Genomic DNA, 22,576 nt, shown 5'->3' with positions numbered 1-22,576 from the left:
GCATTTGATGAGCAGAGGCTAAGGATGAGTTGGCCCTACTGCGAGAGCCGCAGGCAAATGCCACGCTGGCTTGTTTTCTCTGAGCTCACTTCAGATGACATTGTTTGCATTTGGAAAACAATATCGCAGACATGAAATAAGAAACGATGAGTCACATAGTAAATATAATGCCAGGCTTGTGCCATGGCTACTTTTAGAGTATTTTAGCACTAACTTAATTATCTGTTTGTTACAAAAGTTGGCAGTCTGGGCTTTCCTCCCCAATGTAAACAAAATAATATTGTTTAATTCCTTTGCTACTTATTGCCATAGTAGCAGAAACACACACACACTCATACATGTACACACATGCACACACACACAAACGATGCTAACTTTTATGCAGTTTTAGAGTGGAAAAATTTCATAGAATCCCTCCCCCCATTTTTTGTTTGCTTTTTTTTTTTTTTTGCCGTTTTCTCTTGTTATCTGAAAGAAATGAAATGGAACGCTCGTTTGGGAAGAAGAAAAATACTGTGAAGAATTTCAGAGAAATCTGTCAGCCGTGAGCTGCTCGCTGCCCCATCCAGGGTCAGGGTTCATCTCTGACAGCCCAGAATCTTGATCACCAGCCTGCTCAGCATCAGCTGAACGGTGGTGGCCACCGCTTGCTGTGTTCAGTACATTCTCTTCTAGGCAGGCAGCCCTTTCCTGGAGCCAAACGATAATCAGAGGTTTGCCTGATGAGCGTGACATCTGAGCCGAAGGGTGGGGGCTGCTCTGAGTGGCATGTGTCACACAGCCTCGGGTGCTGGGTGTCCTTCCCACACAAGCGGCTCCTCCTTTTGGACCATGAGGCTGCCTGGCCCAGTGAGGAGCAATGTGAATAGCATCCTTTGTTAGAGCAAGACACAAAGTCCTCTAAGGTTTGAGCAGAGGAGAGTTCTGGGAAGCAAGACCATACTCACTGAACACTTGTCCTTCTGGAGTTTGCTACCCCTGCTGGCTCATCATCTCCAGTCTCAGGAGCACATTAACCCCCTAAAGCACTGTCCAGATAAGCACAAGGCAGCAGAGCTTCCTATGGTCCTCAGCATCACCGAGAGGCCGGACGGCTAAGCGAAGATGAAGGGCAGTGCATACATCCCATGTAAAAGTACCAGGCAGTGAGGGATAGAGCGCCGGAGCATGTGGAAGGAGCCCGGGAAATCTGAGCAGATCTGGAGGACACACCGACTCCATTTTATAAAGGGCGCTTTCTCAGTCCTCAGGCAGGCAGCGCAGCCACAGGGCTCCTCTGTTGCACGCCAGCCTGGCTTGCTTTCGCGGCTAACCTCTCGCTAACAGAGTTCTGCAAACCTCATTCGTATGTAGAGTTAAACCATGTCGGATTGCGTCCTCAAATCTGGGGGCGCTTCACAAAGCCCTGGACTCCGACGTAAGTGTGCGGCGTTCTGGGGGCTGACTCCTTTTCCTGGCTTGCTCAGAACACCGTTATTAAAGTACTTAAAAGATGTTCTGCGTTTCTTCAGTCAAATGCAGAGATTGTTTTTGATCCTGGGGTTGTTTTTATGTTTGCCTGTTGAGGTGGCTTTTGTGCCCTGCGAAGAGACCCCGTTCATCCTGAGCGCATGAAGGTGCTACAGGCTCACAAGCACTTTTTTTTCTGGCTCAGGCCCGGAGGCAGTCGTTTTCCCAGGAGCCTTTGCTTCTTTTAGTGGAGAGTGAGTTTAGTCACCATACCCTGGGTGCTGATTGGGATGTTCGTTACTGCTTAGTGACCTGCCGTTCAGTTTGGATCAGCAGGCAAGTTGATATCTGAGGGACAAAGCTGGTTCCTACTAGCAGTTCCGATGTAAATACATTAATTTTAAGTTGAGTGTGGTGTCTCACACCTCCAACCCTAGCACTCAGGAGGCTGAAGTGGGGTGACAAGTTTGAGGCCAGCCTGGCTCACATAAGGAGAGCCTGTCTTAACAGATGTTACATAGTATTTTAAACAAAAAAATATACTTATTATATAATTTATATAATATTGGCTCCCTTTGACATTTGCTTTCTCCTATGGCACATGAGTTAAAACACCAATATTGTTAACTATTGAGTAAAATTAAGATTTTTTTCAGTTCTATTTTTCCTTACAGTATATATCCCTGTTTTAAGCACAATCATTTTTTCTTGTGTTTTTATGTTGTAAATGTTATATTCAGTTAGGTTCATTTCTGTTCATTTATTTCCATAGTTTCATTTAAGAACTTAAATTTACTAGCATTTAAATAAGCATTATTTCAAAGTCAAACTGTTTAGGGCAAATCTAGAGAAATCTCAATGTTCCATCCTTATGTCCATACCATTCCTTCCCTTGAAATTGTGTGTGTGTGTACATGTGTGTGTGTTCACATGTGTGCAGGTGGATGTGGAGGCCAGAAGACAGTTTCTGTGCTGTTCTTCCTCAGACCCCATCACCTTGTTTTCTGAGAACAGGGCCTTTCACCGACCTCCTCTCCCATGGTTTTAAAAATTCACTCCCCCCCCCCCAAAGATGACCAAATGCAAAAATCTTTATGCTCTCCTGTTGCCCCGCTTTTGACATGGAAATATCCCATTGTACTTTAAGAATGGCCTTTTCTTTTCTAATAGTCCAAGTTCAGGAGCACCGAAGGAGTGGAGAGAGGACAAAACAGCTCTTGATTTCTTGAAGTAGACTTGCAGTTTATTAAAAGAGATTTTAATATAGATTTCAAACCGAAAGATTAAGCAGAGGAGAGATGTTCAGGAATAATGCACGTCTTATCCGAGAGTATAGATGTGAGCTTGTCAAAGGAGAGCAAAGTTTGTAAATGATAGGCTTCACGTAGATTCTAATTATGTGGGCTAAGAGAGCGGGGAGATGCCTGGGAAGAGAATAAGATGAATGCAAGTGTGGAATGGGCTTCCCAAGGGAGAGTCACAATTAAGTGTCTTAGCCCTAGCCATATATTCTATTTTGGTAACTCTCAAGTTATATCTTGAAGGGTTGCTAAGAAACAATCTTCTCGTCTCTGTCTTTTATTTTTAGATAGGGTCTCACTGTGTAGCCCCAGATGGCCTGGAACTTGCTTATGTTGAAACTATGGAAATAATTGTGGGCCATTGTCTTGTTCCTGATGAAGACATTCAGATGGAGAATGCACTAGATCTGGAGTTCAGGTCTTAAGGTAGACACTGGATCTTAAGTAAGTGTGTGTTTACTTGGCACCACATGGACATGAAGAACACACAGAGCTGGTACAGCAGCTGTTGAGCCAGACCAGTGACTTGCAGGAGCTGCCTAAAGCCTGTGAAATTTCCACAGGAAGAAAAGATGAAGCGATTTCCAGCTTGTCTTACTGGCAAAGGAGGGAGAAGACAGAGTTCATAGAAATATCCTTCGGCTGGCAGGATATTTATGAAGGTTAGCTGGTTGACCAGTACTCCTGAGAACTTTGCTGAAGATGCCTGGAAGGGCATTCTGTGGTCTAAGGAGAGAGGTGGTTGAACAGGTGTGTCAAGGGAGGGCTGAAGAAGTCTGAGTCTGAACTGCTAATGGTTATGATGCCACGCTTGCTGTTATCTAGAGCGCTGGAAGATTTGAAAATTGAGATTCAAAGAATGCAGTAAGAAAAAGGGTACTTTGAAAATTCCATAAGTACAGATTTTGGGGGGGGCGTCTACATCCCTATGCCTGTTTATTGCATGATTTTATATTTACATGTAGTATAGGTAGAGGAAAAACATATCAGTCAACCCAGGTCTGGGGGTTAATACTGTTATATCAGTTACTCAGGAGGCTGATTCAGGAAGATCACAAGTTCAAGACCAGTCAGGGCAACTTAGTGGCACCCTGACTGAAAGCAGTATAGGGCTGGGGGGGGGGGCTGCTGCACACCTAGCAGAGCCACGGGCGGGGGGCTGCTGCACACCTAGCAGAGCCACGGGCGGGGGGCTGCTGCACACCTAGCAGAGCCACAGGCATGTTGCAGCGCTTGCATCCTGGGCTCTCTGCCTACCCAGGATTGCTAGCTTGAGGCAGCTCTTGGTGGACTGCCCACATCAGCCTCAGGCTGGATTGAACTTGTCAGGATGTGGCCCACCACCCTCCATCCGTCTGGGTGAGCCCACACCTTCAATGTCACCGTCACAGTGTCGGCCAAGATGCCAGTCTTACTGTGTCTTCACTCCAACCCACCTCCTTAAAGCTTTGACTCAATACTCTTTCAAGTGTCTTCTGGGTTTTTCAAGCCTGGCAGATATTTCTTATTGAGAACCTGGCCTGGTCACGCTCCCCTGGAAACACTTCTTTCAAAAATTGCTTCTTCAATGGAAAACATTTTCTTAGAGTTTTCCCAAGAGGAACTATATTGTTATTATTGTTATCAAACATGATTCTTTGCCCTCCTTCTAAGTGGCCAGGGAAGACATGAGCATAATTTAGGCTGAAGGTTGAGGTCACCATCTGCCAGCTTCTCCGCCCCAGGGTCTGCTCCTCCGCGGAAATCCTTGCCCTCCCTCTCTCCACCCACTCTCTCCTGGCTGCTCAGACTAGGTGGACACTTGGAGGTGTCTGCACTTGCGGCCGCTCCATCCCTCCCAGGCTTAGAAGAAGTGCGACATCCTTGCCTTCTTTCTGGTTTCTGTCCTCCAAGCTGGCTTTGGACTCAGGGACTCAGACCGCCCTGCTTGCTCAGGCTGAAGCAGGGATTGGGTGCTGAAGCGCCGCCTCCGTCTCTGTGCGCCCGCGCGCTCGCTCCCGCCCTACTCCCCTCCCAGCCGGCTCCGGTCGCAACCGTTTGGGCTCCGCACTGCAGATGCCAGCCGGTCTCCCGGAGCTCCTGCTGCTCCCGCCGGCGTCTCTCTGATTCTCTCGTCTCCGGAGCTCCAGCTGCGCGTTCGCAGCTTGCCACGGAGCCTCGCCGGCTTGGACTCTCTTGAGTCCCGCGTGCGGAGTCGTTCCGGCGCAGCAGCGAGGACCCGGGAGGCCGACGGTGCTCTCGGATGCGGCAGGACAAGCTGACCAGCTCCCTGCGTCGCGGCGGGCGATGCCAGAAGCGCCAGGGCGGCGGCGGCGGTGGCGTGGGCACCATCCTGAGCAATGTGCTCAAAAAGCGCAGCTGCATCTCACGGACCGCGCCCCGGTTGCTGTGCACCTTGGAGCCGGGTAAGGCGCGGGTTGTGGATGGGCACCGAGGTGCAGGTGGGAGGGATGGGAGCAGACCCTGGCCTGGGTGCGTTCAACGGCCACCAGGGCACTGACGACCCCGCTGTCCTGAAGAAGCCACCCCGCGGCCTATGCACTCGGTGGGGAAGTGAAGGAGGCTGCCCCTTCCAGCCCAGGCTGCGTCACCTATTGTGCTTCGGGTTCGCTAGAAGCCAGACCTCCAAAGAGGTGTGTGGGTTGGCCTTGACCCGCAGGTTGGAGGGAAAGGCAGCTACTGCAAAGGGCTATCCAGTATGTGTTTTCCCGAGAGTCCCTGTGATGTGTTTGTGTTGGGGTAGGAGAGGGCACGAACTGTGCCTAGATAAGGTCCAGGAGCCAGCCTGGCCGTGTGAGAACAGGCCCTTCCTACCGTCACCTTGTGTTTACATATCCCTGTTTCTCCAGGCTCTGCTTATCTCCGCGCCAGCTCGGTCACCTGGCATCGTTGCTTAGGGTTTTAAGAGCCTGGCCCTGGCACCGGCGCCTGGATGCTGAGGGTTCTGGCAGGGGGTGGCCGCTCTGTTTGCCCGCTGAGCCTGAGCTCTGCGCTTGCTCACCTTTCCCTGGAGTGGCCCCAGGTGCCTCCAGGCAGTCTGTGGTCTCCAACGTACCCTCCTTTCCCACCTCTCCAGCCCTTCTGGGACCGGCTGTCACCCTGCTGTTGCAGATTCTGCCCAGGCACTGGGTCCCAAAGGGTGGAATGCGTCGCCGCCTTTCCGAACCTCGTGGCTTCTTTGTTTTTCTCCACTACTGAAGTGTCTAATTGCAGAGTGTGGTATTTATTCATCGTCTCCTTTTTACCTTTTTCTTTCTTTCTTTCTTTTTTTCTTTTTTTCTTTCTTTCTTTCTTTCTTTCTTTCTTTCTTTCTTTCTCTTTCTTTATCGCCTTCCCACGTTGAATTTTCCCACGTTTTGTATTTCTGAATCCGGAACAGCTGTGATTATCAGATGAAATATAAACCTGCTCGCCTCTCATCTCACATAGAAGAAAAAAGAGTGTGAAAATGACCCGATTTAAGCCTTTGCATGCGGGCGGCGAATGATCAGTTTCACTTAAAACCTGATTCATTTTTGATCAGGAGAAAATAGTTGTGGTTTTGACTAACTAGCCCCAGTTGGGTTTCAGCACAGGAAAGCAATCGGATTACTCCCAGCAAGTGGCTCCAAAAAGTCAAAGCAACACATTTTGTCAATCACAGCGGGAACCCGGTGGTTTCAGGGCTGTGGCAAAGTTACCATGGGTCAGGATTTCCTGGTTTTTGTTGTAATAGAGCGAAAATCATAATTATAAGCGCTTACATTCAGCACCCCGGACCTGGACAGCACCCTTTCAACAAAGTCCATTTCAGGGGTTGGAACTGGAGGCATTCTTGGTACCACTAAGGAGGCAGGAGGTGATTAGAACCGTTCTCAGAGATGAGAATTAGTGGGCAATTAATCTTTTCTTGGAGAAGAAATCCATCTATCCAGTTATAACACCATTTTGATTTTTAAAGCTTTGAAATGTCAAGGTATTATCAGATGCCCTGCATTTTTGACAGGAAATCTAGGTCCAGAACACTTGTACAGGGCCCCATAACTCCATCATCAATAAGAACAACATCCCACCATCTGTCTGCTACTGTCATGGGCTTGGGCGAACCAGGCATGCCTTTCTTGCTTCTTGATCCCATATGTATGCCTTTTAAAAGGCCACTTTCTTATTTTTTTTTTTAAGTCCTGAAGATTGCTCCTTTCTGTCCCTACCTCTAAGTGCTCCATCTAAGTGGTAGAAGTTGCAAGGTTTTAATATGTGCAGCCTACAGACTTTTTAGCAGCAAGTGTCGTCAATTGATCGTTCTGAATATTTATTGAGAATGTTTAACATTTCTTGATCTTTGAACTTGTAAACAATAAATCTTTTTTTTTTAATTAGCTAAAGGGGCTAGGGAGGTGGCTGAATGCTAAGGTGCTTGTTGTGTGCACATGAGGACCCGAATTTGCATCCCAAGAACCCATGCCAAACTGCACAGTGCAAACCTGTAGCCCTAGCATTCAGAGGCGGTGGTGGGATAGATACACATCTCTGGAGTTTGATAGCCTAGCAGCATGGGTGAGCGCCATAGTGAGACACTGTGAGCTAAAGTATACGGTGGAGAGTGACTGAGGAAGACACCCAATGTGCATGCTTACTTGTACACATACACACATGCACCCACAACATACACCCACACCACACACACTCACATACCACACACACACCACACACACTCACACCACACACACTCACACCACACACTCACACACCACACACACACTATACACACTCACACACCACACATACCACACTACACACACTACACACACACCACACACTCACATACCACACATACACACCACACACACACCACACATACACACACACACACACACAAAGACCACACACACAGCTTAAAGTTGGGCAGGATGATGGTGACTGCCTATAATCACAGTACTTAGAAGATACAGGAAGTAAAGACACGGCAGATCTACACAGCGAGTTCTAGGCAATTGGGGTGAAGTAACGAGTCTGCATGAAAACTAAACTATGTTATCAAATGATTTTGAAGTTGTAAAAAAAGGATATATTGTATCTTCAGTTTTGATTATATTATATTTTCATAGATTTTAAACAAGAATAAGAATTGTTATAGAATTTCTCTTCAATAACAACACATATTTCTATTACAGAATTGTGAATAAAGGCTAAATATAAGTAACAAAAATTTATTTTTTATTTACTTTCCCACTTTTGTTCCATAGATTTGGGATCTAAATTAAAGAAAATTAAAGCATTAGATTACTTAGGATTAGAATTTAGTCCTATATTTAGTTTATAGTCTAGAACTTGATATGTTTTTATCTTCAACAAATAGGTTTATTAAGATAGAATTAAAATATTTGGAAGTTACCAAATGGACTTGTTGTAATAAATCCTCCCATAAGCAGAAGGGAGTATGGGAAGGTGTAGCTCAGTGAAAGAGCATGTACTGGGCTATAGATTCGATCCCCGGTGTTGCTAAATCAAAGCAAGCAGGAAGAGGTACACCGATGAACCTAGCTTTGTCCTGTGAGAATTCTAGCTCAGTGCCTTGTCCACACCAGGCACTAGCTCTCCTGTCTTGCTGCGTTCACAGTGCCACTATGGCATTGCACAGCTTCTGATGCTCCAGTGAAGTAGCCTGTCCCCTGCGCTGGAAATGAAGCCTATGGTCTCACACATGCTAGATAGCGGATGCACTGCCGAGCCTCGACTCCAGCCCTTGAAGTTTCCTTAACTGTCTTAGTCTGTCTGTTGCAGAAAAAACAAACTCTACAACTGGAGAATCACCCCTTTGTGTTTTGTAACTGCTAGCTACCCAGGTGAGATCACAGCCAGTCACTGCCAACAGTCCTCTGAGGTAGAAGCTGCTGTCCTCACTTCAGTGATTAGGGAATTGAGGTCCAGACAGACTAAGGAGTTTGAGTTTAGGACTCAGAGATGATGATGTCTGTGGCTCTCGCCTCTGGTGTCAGGTATTGGCTTTGGTTTCGTGTTACTCCAGGCATGTGTGGAAGCTACCATCTGATGTTTTAAACTCCATTTTATTGTCTTAAGCCATTTTTCATTAGAATTAATGTATTTTAATTAAATTGGCTAAAATTTAGTAAAAACATTTAAAAATTTTAATACAATTGAGTAGAGTCGAGTGTTGAATTTATTTACGATACAACTTTGTTATAATTCGCATAAACAACAACTACTTAATCTCCTTCCAGGAGCTGACACAAAACTGAAGTTCACACTTGAGCCATCTTTAGGCCAAAATGGGTTTCAGCAGGTAACTTTGTTTTTGGCTTTAAAGGCATTTTTTTTTTAATTTGGGGATATCAGCATTGTCATATATGCTTAAAATGAAAATGTTCACACATATTTTTATACACAAGAGATGTCAGTTTTTTTTTCTGCAGTTTGTAATACAATAACTTTTAAAGCCTAAGTAACCTGGGTTTATAGGTACAATGAGCAATTTTGCGTTTTTTAATGAAGTGATACAAGAGTAGGTGAATATGGTTACAGTTTCACCTCAGGCACCACAGAGTGGCTCACAGATAGAGCTTTAACTCATAGGATGTATGGCGTTTTGTTTCAGATCTTCCCAACTGTTGGGGTCACATGGGCAACAAGGGTGTTTGGTTAGGATATTTAAGGCTTGGGACCCTTACAGCCCCCAGAAAGATAGCTTCTGGTGGAGAGAAGCCAAAGTTCTAGGGTGCTGTTAATTTTCTCATGTCCTTTGGATGCTGTCTTAGTCACGGTTGCTATTGCTGTGACAAAACACCATGACTGAAGCTAGGTGGGGAGGAAAGGGTTTATTCAGCTCACACTTCCACATCACAGTTCATCATCAAATAAGACAGGGCAGGAACCTGGAGGCAGGAGCTGATGCAGAGGCCACAGAAGGGTGCTGCTTCCTGCCTTGCTCCTATGCCTTGCTCAGCCTGCTTTCTTATAGAACCCAGGCCCACCTGCCCAGGGATGGCCCCACCCACCATGGGCTGGGCCCTCCCACATCAATCACTAATTAAGAAAATACCCTACAGACCTGCCTTATCCTGTAGCCAGATCTTACTGAGGCGTTTTCTCAATTGAGGCTCCCTCTTGTCCAGTGAATCTAGTTTGTGTCAAGTTGACATAAAAATTGCCAGCACAGATGTCCAGATGGGGAAGCCGGGAAATGCTGCTCCCGGTTTGTATTATTACTTCTCTAATATTTCTCTCTGGTCCTAGTGGTATGATGCTCTCAAGGCAGTTGCCAGACTGTCAACAGGGATCCCAAAGGAGTGGAGGAGAAAGGTGAGTGGGTTCACAGGGCTAAAATACAAAACGACCACCACTCTGCCCTTTAAAATATCTGGGAAGTCAGAAAGTGTATTCTTCATTAATCGTGCATCGGGTATTCATGGTTCGTGCCTGGTAATGTTCGGGGTGCTAGGGATGCAACCGTGGGAACAACAGCAGATGGAATATTTTGTCCTCATAAAACTTACAGGGAATCCAATAGAGTGTGTCACACTGTGCTGTGTGCTGTAGATAGACATAAAGCAGAGAGAGATAAAGAGAGCGTGGGAGAAGAGGGATAAGGGGGTGGAAATTTCTATAGAAGGTGACATGTGAGTAGGGACCTGAAGGAGGAAGTGAGCAGTCAACTGCAGCTGCCTGGGGGCAGGCACTCAGGTGGGGAGCACCTGGGGTGTGATCTCAGAAGAGGAAGAGGCTATGGTGGGAGGCTCAGAGGCAGGGGAAGCCGTAGGAGGGGCTGGGTCTAGAGGCAACTTGAGTGGCTCAGCCATGAATGTTTTCCTAGGCTGTAGATGCACTAGGGCTCTTCATTCATTCAGAGAGAGAGAGAGAGAGAGAGAGAGAGAGAGAGAGAGAGAAACAGAGAGAGAGAGAAACAGAGAGAGAGAGACAGAGAGAGAGAGAGACACAGAGAGAGAGAGACAGAGAGAGGCAGATAGGCAGACAGACAGACAGACACATACACACCAGAGAGAGCGCCAGGAAGCTCCAAGCAGTCTGGTCAGGTCAGATGGGCTACTTTGTCTACTGCTTTGAGCATATAAGATGTGAGGCTACATACCAGGAAACATGTAGATTAAATAATTCAGGCAAGAAAGGGGCCAGTGGTCCCTGGAGATGGTGAGAAGGGCTAGATTCTGAATGTACTTTGCAGCCTGAGCTGAGCTGAACGCCAGTGCATTGACTATCAGACATATGCAGGATGTCAAAGATGACCTCCAGATTTTGGCCGAAGTGGGTAAAGGTAGAGGTGCTGTTGGTGTGGATGGGAGGAACAGGTGTGTGTGTGGTCTGTCTGTCTGTCTGTGTGTGTAATGGGGCAGTGGTGGGTGAGATAATTGGTCTGACATCTGTTGCAGTCAGATACCTGCAACAATGCAAAGGTATGCAGTGGGCATTTGAGCAGAATTCTGATGCATAGACATCTGGTTGGAGATATTTATCAATGCTGTTCTTGCCAAGTTATGTTCGAATGCTGAAGTCTGAAATGTACTCTAAGGTTATTAATTTATAAATGTAATCTTAACATTGGAATTTGAACACTGAGTGTTTCTTAAGTGAAAATTAATGTGGAGTTATGAAATTCACTTTTCAGAATTAGATTATCTTGGTCAGGTAAAGAAGTGAAAATATCTAGTGAGTCTTGAAAAAATTATTCATCCCTAGACTCCATCTGTCAGGGTTGTGTATAGAGAGCATGTGTGTGGGAGGAGGTTTAAGGCAGAGGCCTCTGTGGGGAAAAGCAGTCCATGTGTGACCAAGCAGCTGTTGCTCGAGCAGAGAATGATTTGGAATTGAACACAACAAAACAAGGTCATAGAATTTTACAGCCTATTCAATGAACTGAAATAAAATGAAAGAAGTTCTGGCTATTTTCTTTCCTAACGATTAGATTGTTCCTTGGCACGTAGTAGGAACACAGCAAATATTTATTGCAAGAGAGAGTGGAAGCTGCAGGGTCTGCTTTAACACAGCAAACTAAGCTTGTATTGCGTGGGCTACCCCGGGTCTCAGAACAGTTCCTTGCCCTTCCTGGATGCAATCTTTCTTTTCTAATAATAGTGGGACATTCTGCTTTACCGATCTTCTTTACGCAACCCTTCAGGTCTGGCTGACCTTGGCGGATCATTATCTGCACAGTATTGCCATCGACTGGGACAAAACCATGCGCTTCACATTCAATGAGAGAAGCAATCCCGATGATGACTCAATGGGGATCCAGATCGTCAAGGTAATGCTCCCGGACCTGGCTTCTTGTTCTGATGCTGCAAAAAGGACCCAAAGAGCTAAACATCTCCTAGACAGAGGGTCAGATGACCTCTACCTCCAGGACTGAATGTCTACGTTTATCAGCTTCTTCACCCATCCATCAATAGCTTTTGTATGGAGAGTTTGATGCCTTGCCTTCATAAATTTAAATGTTGCTAGCAAGCAGAAAATGGGCATGAGCTTCCGTTCATGTTCAACTGATCTAATTTTGTTACACAACAGGAGACTGAAGCTCTTTATTTTTCTGTAGTATAGGTCAGGATATCAATTGTACTTTCACATTAAAGTCTTTGGACTGAGAGATTTAGACATGAGTATAGTTCATATTAGAAACATTTGTCTCTTATTAGAACCTTTGCTAGTCTAAATGTTAGTGTGTCTATAGTTAGGTTAGCCGATGGATCTGCGTTAAACCAGGTGGGTTAGCATTCGGTTCAGGTCCGCTTCAGGCAGCTATGGTTGGGTGCCTTTATTGTTGAGGCTGATACAAGAGCCAACAATGCTGATTTCATTTGGTACCAGAATAATCCTTGTACATAAGGCTTGGGCACGTGGGCTTTGAGTTTATGAGTGTTTCTCAGTGGGATGCTAAGCTGGGATTTGAAAAGGAAAGCTGTCTCATCTACATTTTGGCCACCACTAGATGGCTAATGTGTTGGCACATTTAAATCCATCCTTTTAAAAGGAAGAACAAACTAAAACGAGCTGCATTCTGATCTAACTTGGTTTGTTTCAAATGAACATTAAAAAAAATTATAGCATTTCACATTGCCTTTTGAGGCCATTTGCATTATCCACCTTCTAATGCTTTATTTGAAATTTCAGCATAGGACAAAATTTCCTATTTGAAATAGTCCCTTTCTGCTTAACTTATGAATTAAGGCAGTGCACTTTCAAGCAACGTTATTTTACGTGTCTGGGTGTTTTGTCGGCATGCATGTCTGTGCCTCTCTGTCATTTCTGGGTACCTATGAAAGTCAGATGAGGCCAACAGGTCCTTTGGAACTGGAGTTTAAGACAGTTATGAATCTGGATGCTCAGGATTGGACCCATGTCCTCTGGAAGAACAGCCAGTGTTCTTGACCACTGAGCCATCTCTCTACTCCGGTTTTGTTTAGCTTTTTTTTTTTCTTTCTTGTTTTGCCTTTTGAGATGGGGGTCTCACTGTGTAGCCCTGGCCGACTTGGACTCACTATGCAGACCAGGCTGGCATTGGTCTCACAGAAATCATCCTGCCCCAGCCTCTTGAGCGCTGAGGTTAAAGGAGAGCACCACAATGACCGGCTTAGGCAAAACAATCTTATAATCATGTTATTAAAAGGGACCTCTTATTTTTTTCATTGAAGCAAATGCTCCATCAGTAAAATGATCTTTTCTCCTGAACACCATGGTGTCATCTTGGTAATTAAATTAAAGATATTAGCACCATTACACCTTGAAGCACAGCAGGTGTTTTCGTAGCGTGCTCTGCACAGGATGATGTGTCTGCGTATTATAATGACTTTGCTGCTTAGTTTTAGCAGCGAAACCTCTAAACCTCATACCGTATTTTGTTCAAAGGATCAATCATCCTGCATTGTGTGCTGAAATGACTGTATATACAAACACACTAATGGACATCTTTAAAAGACTCTCCACTTACACGAAACTGCAATGCGGTTTTGTTGGATTGAGTAACACTTTGTGTTGATTCTGGAAGCACTCTGAGAACAGTTGCTTGAATAAAACAGCCCTCGTGTCTCTTTCTCAGGGCGGCATGGTTGAAAGCAGTAGGAAAATACAATTCACAGGAGTGTTCTGGCTCCTGTGTATAAATTGTTTATAAATTAAAAACCAAAATCAAGCCAGGTGGTGGTGGTACACACCTTTAATCCCAGTACCCAGGAGACAGAGGCAGGCAGATCTCTCTGAGTTTGAGGCCAGAGTGGTCTACACAGTGAGTTCCAGGACAGGATCAAGGCTTGGGTTTGGAGAAACCTTGTCTCAAAAAACCAAAGAGAGAGAGAGAGAGAGAGAGAGAGAGAGAGAGAGAGAGAGAGAGAGAAGAAGGAGGAGGAGGAGGAGGAGGAGGAGGAGGAGGAGGAGGAGGAGGAGGAGGAGAGGAGAGGTGAGGCCAGGGTCCCAGTAGCCCCATCAACGGCATGGGTCCAAATCACAGCAGGAGATGTTTTAAAAATCTATTTTCCCCTCCCTTCCTAGGATCTGCACCGCACGGGCTGTAGCTCCTACTGCGGCCAGGAGGCCGAACAGGACAGGGTGGTCCTGAAGCGGGTGCTGCTGGCATACGCCCGGTGGAACAAGAATGTTGGGTACTGCCAAGGCTTCAACATCCTAGCTGCTCTGATTCTAGAAGTGATGGAGGGCAATGAGGGGGATGCCCTGAAAGTGAGTATCAGGTTCAGACAAAGGCAACTGGATGCTGCAGTTGGCGCTATAACTCTCCCCTCTGATGCCTCTCCCCTTCTGATCCCTTTGTAATCACTGTGATAGAATTTCCCCAATTACAGCCACGTCAGGTGACATGCATTAGCCGGCTCAAGGGCAATCACTCTGGCATTCATGATGCCAGATGATCTTATTTGAAGGTTCACATGGCAGGAGCATTTGCTGGGTATGTTCACGTAGTTGTTGGCAAGGTTGAATTCCTCACAGGCTGTTTGAACTGAAGGGGTCTCAAGTATTTGATGGTGGTTGGCTGAAAACCTTTTTGTTCCTGCCCTGTAAGGTCCCTTACCCCAAACTGGCGGCTGACATCCTCCAAATGAGCAAATTACAAGAGATTAGAGATAACAAACATCCCATGTGATAGCCGTTACATTTCCATTCCCATGGTCACCAGATGAGTTTATAAACCAGGGAGCGTGGTGGCAGGTAGGCCAGTGTGGTGCTGGAGTAGTAGCTGAGCTTGTATCTGCAGGCAGTAGGAAGATAGGGAGTTAAGGAGGGAGGGAGGAAGGGATGGAGGGGAGAGAAGAGAGAGACTGGGTCTGGCCTGAGCTTTTGAAACCTCACAGCTCACCCCTAGTGACACACCTCCTCCGACAAGGCCACATCTCCTAATTCTTCCTAAGCAGTCTGCTAGCCGGGAACGAAATGTTCAAATCTATGAGCCTCTGGGGTTGTTTGCATTGAAGCCATAACAGAGTGTGTGTTGAATACTAAGGCTTGCAAGCGTGGCAGACATCACTGCTCCTTTGCCTAAGGCAGTGTGAGTTTCCAGTTCATAGCTGGATCTCCAAGCGGATGTTGACCCTAGTGTTTGTGACGTATGAGATTTAATCTTTGTATTCAAGCCTCCACCTGCTTGACTGGGGAATATCTTGGTGACATGGAAAAACAAATGTTCCTTCTGGTTTTATATATCACGGTAGACTTAATTATAAGCCCAACCTGAAGTGCGTCCACCCCTTCACGTTTTCTGTTTATGTATTGAAGGCAATAACTTTGAAGCTACCTGATCATCTAAAAGGCGATGTCAGGGAGAGGGAAAGGCAGTGACAGGTCCAGTGTGTGACTTTGGGGTGCTTTAAATTAAGAAGCAATTTTAGCTGGCCGTGGTAGGGCACACTTTTAATGCCAGCACTCGGGAGACAGAGACAGGAGGATGTCTATGAGTTTGAGGGTAGCCCAGACAAGGCTACTTTGGGTAAATCCACAGGTTTAGCAGTTTTTCTCAGGTGTAATTTTCGAGTCTGAAGTAGGAAGCGTTCTGCTGAAGAGTTAGAATAAGGGATTTAGAACGTAGTGGTGGTGGTGGTGGTGGGGGAAGAGGGTGCATAGATCCCGGTCAGATCACAAAAGGGCTCAAAAATGCCTGAGAAATTAAAGACGCATAAAACAGCTGAATTGGGGCTTAGGGATGGTGGTGCACACCTTTAATCCCAGCACTCAGGAGGCAGAGGCAGGTGGATTTCTGTGAGTTCGAGGCCCACCTGGTCTACAGAGCAAGATCTAGGACAGCCTGGGCAACACAGAGAAGCCCTGCCTCAAAAAACAAAGCAAAACAAAACAAAAGAAAAGCTGAATTGGGATTTAAGATTTGCGGTGCATACTTTATAATCCCAACACTTGGGAAATGGAGGTATGAGGATCAGAAGTTTTTTTTTTTATTTCAAAAATGATTTTATCTTTATATACTTTGGTGTTTTGCCTACATGTATGTCTCTGTGAGGGTGTTGGATTCTCTGGAACTGGAGTTACAGACAGTTGTGGACTGCCATGTGGGTGCTGGGAATTGAACCCATGTCCTCTGGAAGAACAGCCAGTATTCCTAACCACTGAGCCATCTCTCTAGCCAGAGGATCTGGAGTTTAAGGGCAGCCTTGGCTACCTAACAAATTCAAGGTCAGATCCTCCTTAAAAAGAAAAACTATAAACAAAACCAATACTAAACGAAATAAGACAGAAAATTGAGTTCAGAGGACGCCGTGTGATGGTGCATGAGCCTTGGTAGACGCCTCGCAGGCAGAGGAAGGCTGGGTTCTTGAGGGGACCTTTCTGCTCAGGAAATGATTGCGCGTCTGTTTTTCCAGCAGCTGTTTTAGCCTCTGCGAGCTAAACGGCCTAGGGGAATCGATAGGATCAAGCTGGCCTCTGCCTCTGCCTTGGCACCTACCTTGCTTGTTTAGAAGTGTTTGGAATCTAGCCCGTGGGTAGAATGAGGGGGGCTGTCTCCCATGATTTCATATCAGAATTTGAGATGATTTTACTCGAGGGTTTTATTACATTATGTGGTTATTAGCATAATTGGGGCAGAGAGATGGCTCAGAGGTCAAAGAACAACGCTAAGTCAGTGGATAAAGCAGCTCAGATCCCCAGGACTCGCATGACACTTGGGTGGATGTGGCCTGCCTGTCGCTCCTGCACGCTGGGGGCAGAGCAAGGCAGTCCCTAAGCGAGCAAGCTAGCTAGCCAGACTAGTAGCCCTGCTTCAGCATATGATGCACGAGCTAATTGTAGCCGGCGTCTTGCATCGTCCTCAATCCCACACACGTACTTGTTCTCATGTGAGCATGCGCTTTCCACAGGACCCCACCGCCCATGCGCACAGAAAAGAACTCCCAGAACAACTGAAGAATTGTTTGCAGTTTTAAAGAGGTTATAATTTCTTAATACGAAGGTGTTAGGGTTGGGTGGCACCTCTGGAGCGAAGTTGGTTGCCTGTATACGAGAGGCCAAGTATGTGGACCGTAGGTGGTCCGGGTGGCAGTCAGTGCAACGGGTGGGCACCCTGCCTTAGGGTGGGCCTTTCATGACAGGACAGCTCTTGAAATTTTCATATTGCCTGGTATATGGGTTAGGTCTCCAGCATGATAAATAATCTGTTTTCTCAGTACCGTATAACGTGGGTATGAAATGCAGCGATGGGCAGATTATGATCTTGAATTTTGTCTCCCTTGTTCACCCCCTCATCTTTTGATGACCCATGTCCACCAGAGCCCTCTGCTCTGCTGGGATCTGCTCTTCCGTCCTTGGACCCCACTCCCTCTCCACATTGGTCCTCCCAGGCTGCCCTCTCTCTGCAGGGACTGGGTGAATTTTTGTATTTCCCCAGTGGCTGAGCTTCTGCCTCGCAGGTGATCTGTTTATGTGGCAAATCCCGTCCTAACGTAGCAAAGGTATGACTTGGGCTGCCCACCCTGTGTGGAAGGCTGCAATGGGATTTCCTGGGGCTCTGCCTTATACACAGAGCTAAGGCCTGAAAAATAAAAGCTGCAAACCACAAGTGGGGGGAAAATGGGCCATTAGCAGGGCTAAAAAGTGACTTCCTTTTTGAAAATGGGGTTTTGTGGGATCCTATGAGACAGTGATTTCCCCATGAGCATAGAGAGTCCTGTGTGGTTCTGGTCTTTGTTTTTCTGGTGTTCTGAGGAGTGAGCTGGACTTCCAGGGAGTGGGGCATCACACAGCCTTCAGGCCCTCTGGGAAAGGCTCTGCACTGAGCTGCTGTGGGCTTTGATGGGTCATTTGAGTGGCTTCTGACATTTTTTTTTTTTTTTGGTTTTTTGAGACAAGGTTCTCTGTAGCTTTGGTGCCTGTCCTAGAATTAGCTCTTGTAGACCAGGCTGGCCTCGAACTCAGAGATCCGCCTGCCTCTGCCTCCTGAGTGCTGGGATTAGAGGCGTGTGCCACCATTGCCAGGCCGGCTTCTCACATTTTAGAAAAGGCAACACCAGTACAGCAATCAGATGAAACAGTAATTTGAGGAGCTCGTGTGACAGGAGCCATTTTACCAGGCTCCAGGTGTGCAAACAAGACCTAGCTGTGTTCTCCAAGGCTGGTGTCCGTCTCTCTGATAGCCCAGGTAGCCGCAAGTGCATCTCGAGGCCGGTCTTAGCGCGGGTGTTTTACGATGGGCCACTCTTGGGATTTTCGTATCCAGGTTGTAAAATCCTATGACCTCAAGGGGCCAGGATTGAGGATCCTGCTGGAAGCTGGGAGCTTGTGATTTCTCGTTTCTCCATGAGGCTGAGGGTTGTGTAATCACAGCTACGAACTGGGTGAACTCAGGTCTGGCAGCCCTTCTAGAAACTTCACAGCACAGCTGACTTTGGGTTACTTAGATAATTATGCCACCCGCTCCTTGCGTCTGGTGTAGGTGAGTCCTGAATTGGTTTCTGACGCACTGGGAGGTATGTGTGCTTTGGCTAGCTGCTTTGGTCTATTTGGATGTGCTTTCTCCTCTGGGCCTGCTGGGAACCTGGTGGGTATGAAGTAGTCCTGTTATCTTCCTTTTTTAGATTATGATTTACCTGATTGACAAGGTACTTCCCGAGAGCTACTTTGTCAATAATCTTCGGGCACTGTCCGTGGACATGGCTGTCTTCAGAGACCTCTTGAGAATGAAGCTCCCTGAGCTGTCTCAGCACCTTGATGCTCTTCAGAGAACGGCAAACAAAGAGAGTGGAGGTAACGATGGCTCGTGGCAATTACATTTCGGGAAGTGTTTGGCTTCTCTGGTTGTGCTCTGCAAGGAGATTGGCGCACAGGCCTTCCTGGTCAGCTAAACTGGCACCAGTAGGACTTTGTTAAACCGAGCTACAGGTGCAGTGCTGTTTGGAGCAGACCGTGACCTCAGTAGAAGCAATAAGGTTAGAGAAGAGTGTCTCTGGGCCCCCTGGCCCCTCCTAGCTATAATGTGCCTGCGTGGGACACTTCTGAGATTGCCAGTCGCTGTGGTAGACTGCACTTGCAGCCTGGCCTGATCGTTTAAAGCTGGGAGCACAGGGCTGGGGTTGCACTCAGTGGTGGTGTTTATCCAGCATGTGTCGGGGCCCTAGGTTTGATCCCTTGTACCACCCCCCTAAAAAAAGAGGTGAAATGACAATAATGAGGGGGCACACAGAAGGATTTTGTTGTTTTTGAGGCAGGGTCTCACTGTGTATCCCATGCTGGCCTCAGACTTAACAGAAATCCTCCTGCCTCAGCCTCTTTGTACAGAAACAACTAGTTTGTACCAGCATATCCAGCTATATTAATGGGTTGTGAAGATGTAGTTGTTATTAAAATACACTGGAGGTTTTGAGACAGCTGCGTGTCTCTAAGGATCTTCTTGTGTGGCTTGGCGGTACTATAACTGTACGTTCAAGGTAGTGGCAGATACAAGCAATTGAAATCCATGTTTTTCTTCAAGTTTTTTTGCTCTTGAGCACAAGGAATAACCTCAGAATCTAGTCTCTGCCCAAATATTTGTTCACAGGAAAGAAGAAAGTGTTTGTTTTGTTTTTACTTATTCTTAGATAGTTGTACTTATTGACAGTCATTGGAAGCATACATCTAAAAATCTTATAGACATTTATAGTCACCCAAACTGGGAAGGCTTTTAGTCAAGTCAGAAATTTCAAAATGGGCCAAGACTTAGATGTGTCTTTAAACGCCTTCTATGTATCACTTAGTTCAAAATAGTTTAACATTTAGAGCTATTTAACATTTAAACATTTTGGAACTTTTCCAGCTTATTTTCTCTCTTTCAATTGTGATCTGGGAATTATATAACTTAAGAGATAAGTAATTTATAATAAGGAATTTTAGTCATTATAGCTGCATTTGATTAAAGTGGGAACTATAAGATTTTGAAAGTTTGCTGGCATTTTGTTTTGTTTTTCTGTTTGGGCGGTGCTGGAGTTTGAACCTGGGTCTCCGAGGTGCCAGGTGAGCACTACATTACCACTCCACTCCCAGCCCTTGTGTTTGTTTTTGAGAAGTTACAATCAGTTGTTTTCACAATGTTTCTGGTGAGGAAAACTCTCCTTACTCTTAAGCAGCCTTTGATAAGAAGACCCAGATCTAGTTCAGGTAAAACTCTGTGAAGTGTGGCAAAGAATTTATGACGGTCAAGCCTTGGAATTTTCTGTAAAATGTTTCTTCTAGAAACACAAGAGGGGAAAGGGGGGAAAGAGCCGGGAAGCAGCACTGTTTGGGTGGCGTGGAACTGTAGGTCTTACAGATCTCCCTTCTGGGGACTTCTGTCTTGTTTCCTTTCAGGTGGCTATGAGCCCCCGCTCACCAACGTCTTCACGATGCAGTGGTTTCTCACTCTCTTTGCCACGTGCCTCCCTAACCACACGGTCTTGAAGATCTGGGACTCAGTCTTCTTTGAAGGCTCGGAGGTCATCCTGAGGGTGTCGCTGGCTATCTGGGCAAAGCTGGGAGAGTAAGTGGTAGCTGCACTCTGGTGTTAGCAGTCTTTGGGCTCTACAGTGCAAAACATTGGCATGTATGTGTGAGGGCGAGCGAACTGTGGGCTGCTGTGAATTGTGTTAGCCTCCAGGAACCTCGGCCAGCCCAGGTTTCTGGGAGAGAGGGACTCTCGTCTGGGATGGCAGGCTTCCTCGAGATTGTCTCTGCAGTATTTGAGCATCCTCAGGCTTTCCAGAGGAGGGATGGGGGGCATAGCTAGAGAAGAAATGGCTGTATCTGTAAAGAAATAGGCAGACTTACCGGCACACATAACAATTGGGATTATTTTATTTCTTGAGACAAAGTTTTATCTAGCCTCAACTTACTATGAAGTGGAGAATGACCTTCGACTCCCAATCCCCAGTCTCTACCTCCCAAGTGCTGGGATTATAGGTGTGGATCATTACACCTGGCTCTTGGGTTATGAATCTTTATTATTCACTTTGTTCTGCGTTCGGAGCTGGGATGAAATTAAATGAGAGTTTCTGCACAAACTGTACCTGTGCTTGTTACAGCCAGTAGGAGGTGGTATATTTGTGCTTACACAGCCAGCGGAAGGTGTGTCTGTGCTTACAGAGTGAGCAGCCCAATAGAAGGTACTTCCCTTCCATTCATGAGAAATCTCTTAGATGTTCAAATCTGGTTCCGCCAGAGCATGATACCAACCAGATTTCACTTATTTCCCCTCCTGGTAGTGAGAAAGATGGCAGTTTCTGCTCATTTATAGCCAACTCAAGAAGCAGAGAAATTTCCCGTGAATGACTTGAGCAGGCATCCATGACAACATGCCAGAACACTAGCAAACCATGGGCAGTGTTTTTCTGTAAATGTTTTAAAAATTACACTTACTTATTTATGTGTCTCTATGTGCATGGGTGCACAGTGCTGTGGCATTTGTCAGTCAGACGACAACTTGCAGGAGCTGGTTCTCCTCTTGCACCGTTTGGATTCTGAGTGAGGGGCACCAGTTGCCAGGCTTGGCAGCTACTTTACCCACTGAGCCATCTTGCCCACTCTGTTTTGAAAGCTTTTAGCTAGACTTTTTATTTATAATTTGTTTCTGGAAAGAACTTTTACAAGGAAAAATCCAGGAACTATCAATTCTAGGGTTTAAAAAAATCATTAATATATGTATTTGTAAACATCACATAGCTGCCATCTTTTTTTATTGATTTTATTGAGCTATACATTTTTCTTTGCTCCCCTCTTCCTCTCCCATCCCCTTATATCCTCTCCCATGGTCCCCATGCTTCAAATTTACTCAGGAGATCTTCCCTTGTAAATTAGATCCATGTATGTCTCTTTTAGGGTCTTCATTGTTGTCTAGGTTCTCTGGGATTATGAATTGTAGGCTGGTTTTCTTTGCTTTATGTCTAAAAGTCACTTATGAGTGAGTACATATGTTATTTGTCTTTCTGGGTCTGGGTTACCTCTCTCAAAATGATGTTTTCTAGATCCATCCATTTGCCTGCAGATTTCAAGATGCCATTATTTTTTCTGCTGTGTATTTCCATTGTGCAAATGTGCCACATTTTCCTTATCCATCCTTTGGTCAAGGGGCATTTAGGTTGTTTCCAGGTTCTGGCTATGACAAACAAAGCTGCTATGAATATAGTTGAGCACATGTCCTTGTGGTACAATTGAGCATCCTTTGGGTATATACCCAAAAAGTGGTATTGCTGGGTCTTGAGGAAGGTTGTTTTCTGATTTTCTGAGAAATCATTATACTGATATCCAAAGGGGCTGTACCAATTTGCACTCCCACCAGCAATGCAGGAGTGTTCCCTTTATCCCACATCCTCTCCAGCATAAGTTGTGTTTTTGATCTTGGCCATTTTTACATGTGTAAGATG

The 22,576-nt window shown here is 46.0% G+C and overlaps 1 protein-coding gene across 5 annotated transcripts in view; it reads left to right on the top strand.

The window, feature by feature from the left end:
- The window catches only part of Tbc1d30 (TBC1 domain family member 30), an 84,409-nt gene that overhangs the window by 38,345 nt on the left and 23,488 nt on the right, over positions 1–22,576 (top strand). For 3 of the 5 annotated variants that reach the window (XM_050165521.1, XM_050165520.1, XM_050165519.1), the window contains 6 exons: positions 8,972–9,033; positions 9,984–10,049; positions 11,881–12,006; positions 14,244–14,429; positions 18,785–18,953; positions 20,529–20,697. In XM_050165521.1, the coding sequence (XP_050021478.1) occupies positions 8,972–9,033; positions 9,984–10,049; positions 11,881–12,006; positions 14,244–14,429; positions 18,785–18,953; positions 20,529–20,697 (778 nt within the window). Of the gene's footprint in view, positions 1–4,757; positions 5,156–8,971; positions 9,034–9,983; positions 10,050–11,880; positions 12,007–14,243; positions 14,430–18,784; positions 18,954–20,528; positions 20,698–22,576 lie in introns of those variants that run through there. The other 2 variants (XM_050165523.1, XM_050165522.1) reach the window with 1 other exon arrangement.

This window comes from Alexandromys fortis, unplaced genomic scaffold (assembly GCF_014885135.2).
Source record: "Alexandromys fortis isolate MF-2015 unplaced genomic scaffold, M_Fortis_MF-2015_v1.1 scaffold_154, whole genome shotgun sequence".
Lineage (NCBI taxonomy): Eukaryota > Metazoa > Chordata > Mammalia > Rodentia > Cricetidae > Alexandromys > Alexandromys fortis.
Note: the sequence above shows the minus strand (reverse complement) of the source record. Positions and strands in the feature narration are given on the sequence as shown.